The sequence below is a fragment of the Paroedura picta genome, chromosome 1 (assembly GCF_049243985.1).
Source record: "Paroedura picta isolate Pp20150507F chromosome 1, Ppicta_v3.0, whole genome shotgun sequence".
Lineage (NCBI taxonomy): Eukaryota > Metazoa > Chordata > Lepidosauria > Squamata > Gekkonidae > Paroedura > Paroedura picta.
Window position 1 is genome coordinate 69,718,680 of NC_135369.1, and position 14,317 is coordinate 69,732,996.

General features: G+C 40.1%; 2 protein-coding genes across 2 annotated transcripts in view; one reads left to right on the plus strand and one right to left on the minus strand.

Annotated features, from left to right (window-relative positions):
• The window catches only part of KCNK5 (potassium two pore domain channel subfamily K member 5), a 52,251-nt gene that overhangs the window by 14,859 nt on the left and 23,075 nt on the right, over positions 1–14,317 (plus strand). The gene's annotated exons all lie outside the window — the stretch shown is intronic.
• On the minus strand, positions 175–4,264 carry LOC143831219 (methyl-CpG-binding domain protein 4-like). Its single transcript, XM_077324586.1, has 2 exons — positions 4,211–4,264; positions 175–922 (listed from the first exon to the last, which is right to left on the minus strand). The coding sequence occupies exons 1-2, from the start codon at positions 4,262–4,264 to the stop codon at positions 311–313; spliced, it is 666 nt and encodes a 221-aa protein (XP_077180701.1). The 3' UTR covers positions 175–310.

A 14,317-nucleotide genomic window follows, 5' to 3' on the forward strand; every position in this document is an offset into this window, starting at 1 on the left:
CATGATGACCTGTTGGCAAAAGAAGTGGTTTGCCATTGTCTCTCACACTGTAGCAACCAGGGTTTCCTTGATGGTCTTCTATCCAAATGCTAACCAGGGCTGTTCCTGCTTAACTTCTTTTTTTTTTTTTTTTTTTTTTTTTTTTTTTGTATTTTAAAAACATTTTAATCACCATTAATTACAATGAGTTTATTCTCTGTACTTGTTCAAAGCTACAAATATATAAGAACATTCACATTTCTGGGGACCAGAAGGATTGTTAAAAGGGCAAAACATTAAATACTGAGAAAGATGTGTTTGTACAAAGCTGTTAATTAAGGTTTAGTTTCTCATGGTTTGCCCAAAGCCAAGCATGATAAACATTCAGCTTATGGTCCTGTGGCTGTACCTGTTTCCATTCATTAACACAGAACATCCTGTAAGAATCATTTCCGTATTTTCCAATTCCGTGCAACTCAATAGGATACTTCCACTGTTTAGTTAAATATTCATCTGAAAATTTGATGATGGTCTTTGCTCTGAGTTCATATAGTCCAAGAGGTTTAAGCAGCTGTGACATTTCCTTACAGTCAGCAGTTCTTGCTACTCCAGGTGAAGGATATTTCTTCAGAAACTCCCAAAGAACAGGGATGGCCATCTTCCCTGAAGTCTTATTCAGAAATATGGTGGCAATTAGGAGCTTCCATGGGTTGTGAAAGAGTGTTTCCTGGATCAAATTAAAAGGAGAACGAGGTGGAGTCCATTTCCGAAAAGCCTTTCTTCTTGGGGGGCTTGGAGCTTCTTTGAGGAATCTACTGGAAAAATATGGACTGGTTTTCCTTCTCTCCACTTGGGTTCTTCGAACACGGCCTTCTACATATTGAAAAATAATGACCAATGCAAATATAACAAATTCCTTGGGGAATTTTGATGCTAACCCATGCTACGTTACACTCTCTTTTAATACATGCTAAACTATAATAATATTTAGACATTGATACTCTCACAGTAAATTTTACTGGGGTATAAGCCTGTTGCATTATTTCCATCCCTATATGCAGAAATCAATATGTTAAAAAATAACGATTATCTGGCATTGTACATTTCTTGACCTAAAACTAGTAACTTGTCAAAGTAATACAGAGCACCCTGCAATGACCTGCCACTAAATGTCTACTAGCAGAATCATGGAAGTACAACCGGAAAATCCTACAATGGAATCCTCTACAGAGCTACTCCAGTCTTAGTCCAGTGGAACCAACAAGCTTAGACTGGAATAATTACATGCCATTGTTCTGTAACAGTACCAAATTGTGGAGGATTAAGAGAGAGGCTCCATATTCCTTTCTACCACTAGTTTTGAAGTACCCCACTAGAATTTTATTTTATTTTTTTTTTTTTATAATGATTTTTTTTATTTTCATAAAGATAGAAATATAGTCATCATTTGAGAATATACGACCCCACATTGACTCCACAGTGATATAAACTTTTGCCCAAAACTCTAAGAGCCATGAGTCTAAGAGCCATCCACATTTCCACTACATTAAAAAAAAAAAAAAAGCCTGTTTAGATATACAAAAGAAAAGTTATTATTAATCAACTTACTTGAGAGATCGTAGACCTCACATTAACTGCTTGATACAATCTGAGAGCTATCCTAGCAGATATTTCTAGGTTTGAGTTAGATGCTTAACATTAAACATTTCTTATAGCACAGTATTAGTTTTGGCCCTGTATCAATACCCTGATAAAGGGAGAGGAAAGTAGGGCTTTGCCTTAAAGATGTACAAAGAAAAAAAATTACAAAAGGATTTCATAATTTCTCCTTATCCTTAATACAGATACATCTACAAACCATTTATACTTGGCCCATTCTAAGAGCCATCCGGACAGGTATAAGTTGAGAGCTTTGCATTTTCTACAGATCAATATGAGCTTTGGCCCTATAACAATACACCAATAAAAAAAATAATAAGAGGGGAAAGCCCCATTTTATATTTCCAACGCTAACGATTATATTACCTATATGCCTACTAAGAAAAAGAAACAAGAGAGAAAAAAGGCACTGCTTCCCCTTTTTCATAAAAATAGCAATATAGGATACAGTATATGTTGTTAATACAGAGAATAATAAGATTTCCAGGTTTAGATTAAATGCTTAACATTAAACATAGAACAATATAAGCTTTCAGTCTTCTATAGCTTCTCCTTATCCTTGGTTCTAATACATCTACAAAACAATTTTTGCTTGACCCATTCTAAGAACCATCCTCAGTGTAGGCTTTAGTCCTAGGACAATTCACTAATAGAAGAAAGAAAAAATAAGGGGGGAGAACCCCATTTTACATTTTCAGCACTAATGATTATATTACCTATATGCCTATAAAAGAAAAGAGACAAAAAAAAAAACAAGAGCGAAAGAGACACTGCTTCCCCTTTTTCATAAAAATGGAAATATAGAATACGGTATAACATTAAACATAAAACAATATGAGCTTTCGGTCTTCTTAAGGGGGTCTCATCTCGAGGCTTGCTACATCTTGTCGTTCCCGTAAAATTATATTCTGTCCCATTGGCCTTTGGCGTAGGAAGTGCAGTTGTACTCTTTCCCGCAAAATATGCATCGATAAATCTTGAGGCCGTTGCACCTCCTGGACTCCAGTATCAATACAATTTTTTCCCCAGAGAGATCCTTTAAATCGGTTACTTTCACTGCAGATCCATATTTCTTTTGATTGATTTTTGTACACTCTTGCTTTGAGATGGCTGTATGTCTTTTTAAAAAGGGTGTCCTTATCTGGGCTGCAGAACTCCGGCATCCCATTTTCCGTCTCCAGAATTTCAGATTTCTCTTCTACTGTTGGTTTTCCACCTTGTTTAGAGCTGTCATCAGCCACTGTTATTGATCCATTATTCCTGTTAAAGACGTCTTCCTTGGCATCTTGGATCTCCTTGAAGATATGAATTTCAGATTTCTCTTCTGCTGTTGGTTTTCCACCTTGTTTAAAGCTGTCATCAGTCACTGTTATTGATCCATCATTCCTATTGAAGACTTCTTCCTTGCCATCTTGGATCTCCTTGGAGATATTTTTGATCAATCCATCTAAGAATACTTTGTAATCTTGAGTTTGTATCTCTATTAGATGAGCCAATCTTTTTAACATAGACATGATTTTGACTTAAAAAAAACCCGGCCCCAAACAATTTTACAAGTGGCCAGTAGAGGTCCTCTGTTTTATCCTCTAATGTTCCGGCACAGGCATGTGACGTATTGAAGCCGGTTAAGGCAGGGATTCTCGTACTGGCACAAAGTTCTCGTGAGATTTTCACATTCACTGCTCTTATCTCTATCTCCGAAAACCAAAACAATTACAATAAGAGGTTTTGCCAATTAATTCGAGTTGATTTGAATCCTTCTTCTGCTTAGTTAGGAGAATTAGCCTGCCTCTTAACGAGGTGGCTTCAGGCAGAGCAGAGTAAGAGGAGGGGGGAAACAAAGGGCTTTGATGCAGGAAGAGAGACGGAGAAAAAAAAAGCGAGAGATACTTGCAGTAAATGATGTTTTGGAACTCAGCCGAAGTCCTCCCCTCAGTTCAAAGCGTTCATTTGTGGTAAATCATCATGTAGGGTTGAAGCAGATACTTTAAGATTAAAGAAAGAAAAGAAAGTCCGAGGTAGAAAATGGCAGTCGTCCTCTGGACCTGGAACGCTGACAGCCTATAATCCAGGGAGATATACTCCCTAAAGGATTGGAGACGGCCCCAAGAACTTCCTGGGTAGAAAGGTGAGGTGAGGTTTGCGTACCCCTCCTCTTTTCTGCCAATTGCTTGCACAATTGACCCCTGTCAGGCTTCAGAGATAGCAGAGCAGATGCCCTGCCACCCTCTCAGGACGACATCTTTAGCCACCCCCCGTTCCTGCTTAACTTCTGACAAGATCAGGGCAAAGTTTGAAAGAGAGGAAAGGCAGTTGGAGTAAAGGTGAAATGCTAAAATTTAAAGTGATAGTTGCTTAGAATACATGTTACTCATTCATGTACCTTTAATTGTGTGTATTTATCTACAGGATGATTCTGTCAGACTTAATTTTCTGTACAAAAAAAAAAGGACAAAACACTGTAATTCAACACTTTTGAGAAGAATGTACATTATAAAGTTTATCCAATCCTTTAAACGGACAAACATAACATTACAATGCTACAAAAATGCCGAGAGCTTTGGGTCAGTACCTGCCTAGCTTGATAAGCATTCATGGTCATCCTGGGCAGCTGCAACACAGCCATTGTTTCCCTTGGCTTGGTCATAGATACAGACTTACTTACGTCTTTGAGTCTAGAAACCTCTGCAAGGCATGAAGGGAATCCCACACCATACCCACACCCCTCAAGAAACTGAAACTAAGCTGTATCTCTTCCTCAAATTATAGATCTGATCATGGGTTTTCTCTACAGCCTTAGTGCAGGAGGTCATTCAGAAGAGCAAAGGAAGCATTGCTTTTTCAACAGTTCAGAAGCTACTGAATCAGATGAATGATTTATTTGATTGATGATATTAATGTTGGCTTCCCAGTATTCTGTGATCAGCCGTCTCCTCCATTTCTGCCAATATGAAGCTGGTTCTGCCCCTGTGGCATCCATATGCTTGGGGTGTGCACTGCTCTTTCTCAGAATTCTGAAAGTACTCAAAGGCTTAATAAAGATGGGGAGTATAATGACTTTCCTTCCTATGGGTTTATTAGGATTATCTTTAGTTTTTTTAGTCTAAGATCACCATGTTTTAAAGCTGAAAGGGGCAATTACAACAAGAATGATCATGTCTTTGAGATTATGTCTGACAAGGGACAAGGTGTCCCCGTCATATTGGTAACTATTTCCCAGGATATATTTTTTCTTTTTCCTCTTAAATGTTTGGTATGCCAAGGGAGAGAAAATGTTCGTGCCTCAAGAAGAATCCTGACCTCAGGCAGACTTGTGTTCAGTCTGTTTCTCTTTTGTATTTTCCCATGTGTTGGATGTAAATATCACAGAATTCTGAAGAAATTATTAGCAGGCAAAACTATTATCCTTCAGGACACAGAGTACTATCTAGTGATGACTGGAATTGTATGCGCAGAAAGCAAAACACATAGTTTGTTTTTATCTGTTACATAATCTAAAACTTTTGTTGAAAGAGTATGGACACTGGCTGACGTTTGTTGTTTTTGGACGATATCTAGAATATGGATTCTAGAGAAAATTTACATTCTATTGTGGCTTTTTTTTTAGAAAACGAATATTCAAGACAAAATTTACATTGGATTTGTCAAATTGCTCCTGACAAACTTGACACTTGAATAGTCTCACACTGTAGGTCTTCTAATTGTGATGAATTGATGCAGAAATTCTGCATACCATTTTTAACATTTTAGAGCTTAGCTCTCCACTGAAGAAATCTATCCTTGTCTCTAATTTTAGTATTCTGAATATTGGCTACTCCTATTTGTTGTTGTTTTTTTAAATATCCTTGATGCTTGTTTTCTTTTCCTGTACTCCCCAACTCACCTTCAGTCCTTATCTAGACCCTTAAAAGACAGAAAGGCGGGGGGGCTTTTATTGAATGTATGGGGAAGGGACTGTTGATTATTGTGGTGCAGCCATAATCTAAAATGCTGTTCAATACAGCAGGCTGTGCTACAGAGAATATAGTCAAGAATTCACTAGTGTGGGTGTCCCACCCCATCACTACCCACTGATGGAGTTCCTTTTCAAAAATGTCTGAATGTACATTTTAGTTGTAATTCTTAGGCATATGAAGAAGATAAAATGAGATCAGTTCTGCCAAACATATTGCAGGGTAGATAGTAGGCTACTGTGGTTGTCATTCATCCCTTTGGCCACAAAAGGACAAGTAGTAGTATCTTATAGTGCTGTTGAACTTTGCAATGATGAATCGGACCTTGAGATTTCCCAAGCAGCAGTTGGCTTATGAAAGAACAATAGGAGAAAAGGTATCTCTGGTGTGTATGGTATCTGGGGGCTCTCCTGCAATGTAGTATGACCCGTTATTTCCTTCCCCTTCCCCTGTAGAGTGGATACTGAAGATCACATTCTTAAGAGTATCATCTGCAGGGACAGTTTGGCTATTAAGGCCATGAGGAAGTGTCCGGGGGGGCTGCCACCCCTACCCAGAGAAAATGGTAGGCATAAATTAGATGCTTGAGGAACTCAGAACTCAACCTTCTAATCTTTGCTAGCTTGGTAGGATGGAGATAGGGACCTTCTCCAGTGCCATTTCTTTCTCCCCTCCCCCCAATCCCTTCCACTCATCTGTGATTTTTACTTGCTGGAGCAGCAGGAAAAAATGGCTTTTATTTGCACAGAGTACATCTCTTGTATGGTCAAAGGCAGACACATAAGTGCCAAGGAAATTGGTGTAATGAATAAACTTTTGGGGTGTATATACTTTTTATTTGTTTGTTTATTTGGGATTACAGTTTAACTAGAGTTGATGATCCTTACAAATTTGTATCAGTTAATCAATCCTCTCTCTTATCAGGACAAGTCATTCTCTTCAAGGATGATTGTAAATTATTAACCAGAAGTAGCATTTGAAGAGAAGAAAGAAACCCAACATGTTTAGCATAATAGAGAAGTGTAAAGCCCCTCAACTATATAGTTGCTTCATTTTTCTGTGATCATGAAATAGGTCAAAAGTGCAGTGATGACAACTTTGGAGTGGATGTAGTCCAGAAGTCTCTGGCTTTCAGTAACTTTTGCTGGCAATAATATGCGTAACATAATGTAAACTGTTCGACTGGGAAAAAAAGGTTACAGCTTCCATGCACATACCAGCATAATTCAGGTGTAATGAAGACAATAAGTAAACCTTATAAAATCCACTACCTCACCCACTACCAGATTGGCCCTCATCCAGGAATGGTTCGCCCAGGTAGTTTACACCGATTCAGGAGGCAGCCCTCAGCATGGAATGGCTTAACAAGGGATGAGCTCTCCACCTTCAACTTCTTGTCGGTTTCAGAAGTTTGCTGAGTGGAAGAGAAGCCAGCCTCAGAGCATGCCCTGCTGCCTGTAAGTTGCCCTGGCCTCTTTCATCTCAGAGGACATGGGGGGTAGTTGGGGGGCTGCAGGAGGCCCAGAAATGCCTCTGCCCTGGGAATGTTTACTCAAGAGTAACTCATGTGAGCTTTGCGATTTGTGATCTGAGAAAGGAGGAATGATGGGGGGGGGGTAGCCATCACAAGCAATTGCAGCAGGGAAAATAATGCTGAGGTGGGTGGGACTGGAAAGATGTAGACTTTCCCTTTTCACAGAGATATCACCTTGGTCTCACTGCAACTTCCCAGTAGCACCTTGCCATTAGAAGAAGAGTTGGTTTTTATATCCTTCTTTTCAATGCCCTAAGGAGTCTCAGAGTGGCTTATAATCACCTTCTCTTCCTCTCCCCACAACAAACGCTCTGTGAGATAGGTGAGGCTGAGAGAGCTCTGAGAGAAACTGCTATGTGAGAACAGTTTCTAACAGGACTGCGACTAGCCCAAGGTGACCCCACACATGGAGGAGCAGGGAACCAAATTCAGCTTACCACATTAGAAGCTGCTGCTCTAATTATTACACCAAGCTGTACCAATTGCCGTTGCCTTAAAGAGATGTAGGTAGAGCACAGGCAGAAGAAGCTGTTGTAGGAGGATGGTGGAAGTCTTTTTTGACATGCTCATTGACTATGGGATTCTTTTCCTTTTATTTTGAACCTTCAGGCCAATGGCTTCTCAGAGCAATCCAAGGATGGAGACACTCAGGTATTTCCTACATGGAGAGGTGATTGTGAGGTTAATAAGGTTTGCAATTTCAGAAGAAAGGAATGCTTTTCTCTCTCTCTCTCTCTCTCTCTCTCTCTCTCTCACTCGCACGCACACACACACACACACACACACACACACACACATAAAGGCAGTAATTGAGAAACCTACTGTATGTTCTTTGCCAACCTATGTTTTCACATTTGTTTGAAGCATACAACTTTTTAAATTTACTTTGATATTGAACTGAACTGAAGAATATACCAACTGAAAGGTTTTTAGTTCTTCAAGCAAATTTTACTATCCATGACATATTTCATTGAAGGAAGAAACTCTGACAAGTTTATGAATTGATGTTTATTGTTATTAGCAATTACTGCTACACAGCACTTCCATTTGGCACCCACATGGAGCCTGGCATCCCTGCACCTCCATGGGATCCAAAGCCAGAGAGTCCTCCCTCCCAAGTAGTCCTTTCTCCATGGGGACTGATCTCTTCAGCCTGGAAATGACCCGCAATTCCAGCAAATCCCCAGGTCCCAACTGGAGATTCGCATCCCACAACCTCTCTGGGCATAGTCCCACAGAGTTCCCCCTCCCAAGCAGCTGTTACATTTCCAGGAGCCTGGAATTGTCATTGCAGAGTCTCCCCTCCAAAACAGCCATTTCCCCTTGGGAACCTGATCTCTATACTCTGCAGATGACCTCCAATTCCAGGAGATTATGTATGTTGCCCTTGTAACTTAACAAGTGCAGCTTAAATGCTGAACACTAAATGCTGAACAGGCCACGCCTTGAGGTTGACAACCCCTGGGTTAGGAATGTTCCTTGAGGTTTGGAGGAAGGTCATTTAGGGTCTGGGGGTGGGCAGGAAAAGGAGTAAAGACTGCCTGCCAGCCCCATGGACCCAGCTTGGACGCAGCGTTCTTTCTTTAACCTCCCATGATTTATGGCTTTGCCATGTAGCTACTCCCAGGAAGGCCACCGTGCAGGTGTGCATCCTAGCACCCGTTGTTTCCCTGGGCGCAACAGGCTTTGCCTCTATTAACATAATAACAGCCATGATTTCTGGTAATCATAGTTTGGTTTACAATCCTGGATATGAACAAAGCAAATAACGGCTCCTGTTTTTGTCCTTCCCCCCACCCCCACCTCCTACCAGAATCTTCAGGTGTTGTTCTAAACTGCTCAGCCTTGTTCTTCACCATTGTATTGGCCTCCTTCTTAAATGCTTTGAGGAAATGTTTAAAATACATACACACATGGCAGTTGAAATTTCTGTGCTGTCACTAATCGGATGTTTATTTTCTTTCACTTAAACACAACTATGTGGTGGAGGTTGAGAATGAGACTGTGGCTGGTCTGGATGAGGGAGTGTTTTGGGAAATTGCCTGTGAGAAGTGCCAGGGTGGCTTCATTTTCTGCTCACTCTGGTTTTTCATCCTTGAAGGCTGCCAGACCACAGAGCAGGATTGACATATCAAACCCTCTTTTGATGATCTGAATGTAGTGCCCAGGCTGTGGCTTCCAAACAAAGCGGAAGCCATTATTTGAGATTCTCATTTGGTGTCTGCTTTCAAGCCATGGTCAGACATAACAAACCATAGTTTGCAAATTAGTGTTCAGCATTTAAGCTGCACTTGTTAAGTTACAAGGGCAACATACATAATGTTCCCTTTTTATCAATGCGTAGTATGTATCTGCATATGTTAATTGCTCACAGCATGATCAGCTGATCTCCACATCTGTACAGAAATATCATGACATAGCATCTTGTCTAATTCCTTTTTTTGGAACACAAATGTTTCTAGCATGCAGTGCAAGTTGTTCAGGTTTTTCTTATGCTTGCATGAACCCAGTTGCATCCATAAAATAGCTAGCCAGCTATGAAACAAAGGAATTAAACTGGAAAAGAAAATAGAACATACTGTACTGGATATATATATTTTTGGGGGGGAGGGGTAAGATTCTTAAACTTGTAACAAATAAGGTAGTAGTTGTAGATGATAAAATACAAATGGGAACCCATATGATACTCATGGAAGGGAGGAATCCCTTCACCCTCTTAGCCATGGTTCCTTTTATCCATTATATTAAAGGTAAAGGTATCCCCTGTGCAAGCACCGAGTCATGTCTGACCCTTGGGGTGACACCCTCTAGTGTTTTCATGGCAGACTCAATATGGGGTGGTTTGCCAGTGCCTTCCCCAGTCATTACCGTTTACCCCCCAGCAACCTGGGTACTCATTTTACCGACCTCGGAAGGATAGAAGGCTGAGTCAACTTTGAGCCGGATGCTGGGATTGAACTCCCAGCCTCATGGGCAGAGCTTTCAGACTGCATGTCTGCTGCCTAACCACTCTGCGCCACAAGAGGCTCTGCACTTATAATCCATTATATTACTGCTCCCAAAAAGCCTGCTGCAGTTCCTGCCTCCCATCACTTCCATCAATGAAGGCAAGCGTTCTAGAGATTCAGCTCCCCCCAATCCCATTGCTTCTGCCCTCCAGCAAGCCCAGTGCAGCTCCCTGTATCCATTCCCAGGCATTCCACATCTCCTCCTTTCCTATTGCTTCCAGAACACCTCCATCTCTACCTAGCGAGCCCAACACGGTATCTAGCTTTTGCTGCTGGGCCCGCCACCTTTCCCTGGCCTAAACTGCCAGTGAGCCCAGTGCTGCTCCAGCTCCTTCATCAAGCCCATTGTTTTTTACCCTTTCAACACCCTTGCTGGAGATGAGAGCTCTTTGACTCCTGATCTCCAAGGCTTACTGCCAACCCTTGAACCTGGCATTGGAGACTGAGCCATGTGGCCTCCTATCTCAAAGCCTTTCCCAATTTCCCCCACCCCCAACACACTGAGGAGTAGAGAATCAAAACTGGCTCTCCAGATTAGAGTCTGTTGTTAACCACTACACCACACTGCCTCTCAGCTGACTTCAGCATCTGCCCTGAAATAATATGACCTAGTATCTTACCTAATTCCTTTTCTTGGAACATGAATGGTTCTAGTGTGCAATGCTCAGGTATATAGATAATGTGGTCAGTGTGCCCGGAAGCATCACCAACTAGTCTGGGGTTTCCTCTATGGGAAACCAGCAAGCAAAGAGACTTTGACCAGCAAGCAAAGAGACTTTAACGTTAGCTTTTTAAATAATTTTAATGTATTTATGTAGTTTTACTATTTTTATTTCAGTGTTGTATGCTGCCCCAAGATGATGGGTTCAAGCTATAAGCTTAAATGATAAATAAAAATAACTTAATAAATAGTTCTCTTACATAGTAAATAAGTAACAAATCACAGAATGCATGCTTTCAATTTCAGACTTTTGCCATTAATTTTAGGCACTCAATTAGGTAAGAGAGGCTTGTTCCAATTTTAATCCAGATTGTGGCACAATAAAGTAACAGATAACAGCAGAAAAATGATAAATGGGGCATCATTTCTTGAAGTAGCAGTATCGTTGAATAAATGTCATGGAAAACAGGCACAATGGTTAAAAAGGTTAAAGGTACTCCATTCATTGCAGACCAAAATGTGGTTTGGATATTTTAAGGGTTTTTTGTAGCCATGGGTTAAATGGCTGGCTTTTATTTTAAATATTGATTTTTATTTCTTCTAGGTGCTATTATTTACTTTGGTAGAAGTCTTTGCATCGTATGTTGGCCTGCTGATTAGAAGAGTTCAGTGGCCAAAATTTAATTTGATATTGTCTGAGTCATCAGATATTCCACTGTGGCGCATAAAGCTTTCTGCAATTGGAAAAAGTCCTTGTTTAAGAAGGTTTGCAACACTCAACTGGAACTATATTGTTGTTCTTTGGAAAGATAACACTGCAAATCAGAACAATTGCTGAATGATAAATGGTATCTGTTAGCAATAATCAGTTTTTTATAACAGGCAATGATAGAGGAGAATTTGGGTAAGGCCTCTGCAAATTTAAACAGCTATCAAAAGTTCCAAGTGTTAACACATCATTTATTTGTGTACTCTTTTTGTATTGGTGAAATACAAAGGTGGCAGCATTTCATATTTGTCACATGGATTTCTCTTTACAAATTGTATCAGAACAATTAAGTAGTGATTAGCTTGTGTGTTGTACCAGTGTACCTCGATTTCCCAATCTGCTAATGCAGTCCTTGGGACCAAGATTTGCTCAGGACGGTGACATTGCATCATGTATTCAGAAACCATTTCAAAACGAAGAGGGATCAGCACATAAACTTGATATTTTTGATTCAACTCACATGTTGCATTGGAATTTATTCTATGCTGAATCCACTCTTTGCACATTAAAGTGTGAATACAGGCTAGTGGTAAATTCTCAAGTGCTAAAGAAGGTTATGGTCAGTGAAGGTCACACTGTACCTTTTTGGCAATGAGGCAGAGAAAGACTTCTAATCCCAGGAACAATTGCTTCTCTCTTTAAATCTTTTGTAACAAATGAAATTATTGTGGTTACAATCTTTAAAACACTTGAGCTTCAAGGACCAATTTCTGAATAAACCAGTTCAGGATTTTGTCTTCAATCTTTCCAAATCCAGGACCTGCTGATAAGGTTGCAGCTCCATGTTGGGAAGCACCTGGAGATTTTGGGAGATAAAGGTTGAGGAGGGTAGCATTGGGGGAAGGGGGAGAGACTTCAGCAGGGTGTAATGTCAGAGTCTACCTTCCAAAGTGGCCATTTTCTCCAAGTGAACTGATCTCTTCCTCCTGGATATCAGTTGTAACAGCAAGAGATCTCCAGCCACCACCTGGAAGTGCGGCTCTTGTGCAAAGAAAAGGAGGAGATGTGGTATGCTTGTTCTCTACGTATGTACACTGACAGCAGTATTTCTAAGTATTTCTTCTGCTATATGAGTATTCTGTTGCTCTGTCGTTTCAGGAAGTAGTGGCAGACTAAAATTATGGTGTAATCATGTAATTATAATTTTATAATATATTATAGGGTTAATTTTTTCCCAAGTTGTAAAGTTGAAGAGCTCACACACAGCCCACACGCATCATCCCTAATTCAGATTACTAATGAACTTTTTGTACTCGGGGAAAGACAAGAGTGCAACTCTATAATGGACCCTGAGACATCAGAGAGACCATAAAGTTGAGCAGCGGGAACTCTCTCTAACCACTGAAGCCATTAAAATAATCCCTGCTGTTGTGAGAGATTTATACAACCACCACCAATCCTCATGTTGCCTATGGGGTTTTAACATTTTTGATTAATGATCTGCTCTTCCCTTAATGCAGGCGCAAATGAATGCTGTTGCTGACTTGCATCCTGGACCTTTTTGTCCCTGACTCCTTCCAATTTTACTATGCAGGTTATTTAAATGAAGGTATAAAATCTCCACAGGCTGCAAGTTTCTAGGGTGTTGCCTATTAACCTGAGAAAACATAGTTCATCTCGTGATAAAAATAATTATTTTTCTTTCTAATCCAAAGGTCACTATTCCCAGAAATTGAGCTATGAACTTGAGCTTCAGATCCTTAGTAAATTTGTAGCGATTGAAAGAGACTGTTCAGACTGATATATCAAAAGCCTGCCGTTGCTCACTTGGCTATGTACTCTGTACCCTACTGATAGGCCTATGTCTTTGAAACAGCTTGGGGATTGAGAGGCCAAGTGAACATTCATAACATTGCCATTTATGTCTGAGACCAAAATCTAGAATGGACAGTAATCAAAAGTCTCTGTGTTTGTGCTTTTGGATATAAAGTTAAAATTCCTGGAAATGAGTTTAACACACATTACGTGCCCCATATGTCTTATGAAATGACCAGAAGGCAGTACAAACAAGCAGCAGTACAGCAAATGCAATATTTTCATAGTCTGGTATTATACCTCTTGTAGTGTCTTTTTTCTTAGGTCTCTCAATACTATGCCCCTGGTGTCTTCTCATAAGATACTTTTTCAGATACAGTGAACAGAATTTCCTCAAAGATTACATATAGGTTTAGGGTAGGCAGTAAACTATTGACATATATCATAATGAAGATGTTTAACAGATTCCAGGACCACAATGAAATAGCAAGTTGAGTTCATAAGGTTACCATTCGTTTGGGTTAATTGGGGGAGGGACATAGCCAAAGGTAATAAATATTTCAAGATTGGAGATTAAGGAGCAGATGTATGAACTGTGGCATGCTGAGAGTAAGTGAGACCCTGTTGTTGTGAGTCTTGTAATGTGTGTGTATGGGGGGTGGGTTGCAAGGCTTGTAAAATGGATCTCTTCCACCATGCCTATGGTTGAGGAACAATAAACATCAATTTAACAAAACTGACCTATCAAGTCCCATTCACTCCACCTAGGCCTGATAAAATCTCTCTGCCTTCTACCCCTCCTGCTGCTAAAAGATTAGAAATAAGTACTGAAAAGCAGAACTGTTTTGAGTGCTAAGTTTTTGATTTTTTTAATTGTGGATAATGTTTTATGTATGTCGTATGTTGTTTGATGTAGCCCATCTTAAGTCTGTGGAGAAAGTCCAGGTAACATTATCATCATCAATAATAATTTGCTCCTCTCCACTGATCTTGATTGGG

Bases quoted from the DNA above. Each gene is read 5' to 3' on its own strand.
- LOC143831219 (XM_077324586.1), bottom strand. From the start codon at position 4,264: ATGGCTGTGTTGCAGCTGCCCAGGATGACCATGAATGCTTATCAAGCT. The intron at 923-4,210 runs GTACTGACCCAA...AGTGTAACGTAG, and splicing joins ATGCTTATCAAGCTAGGCAG to CATGGGTTAGCATCAAAATT.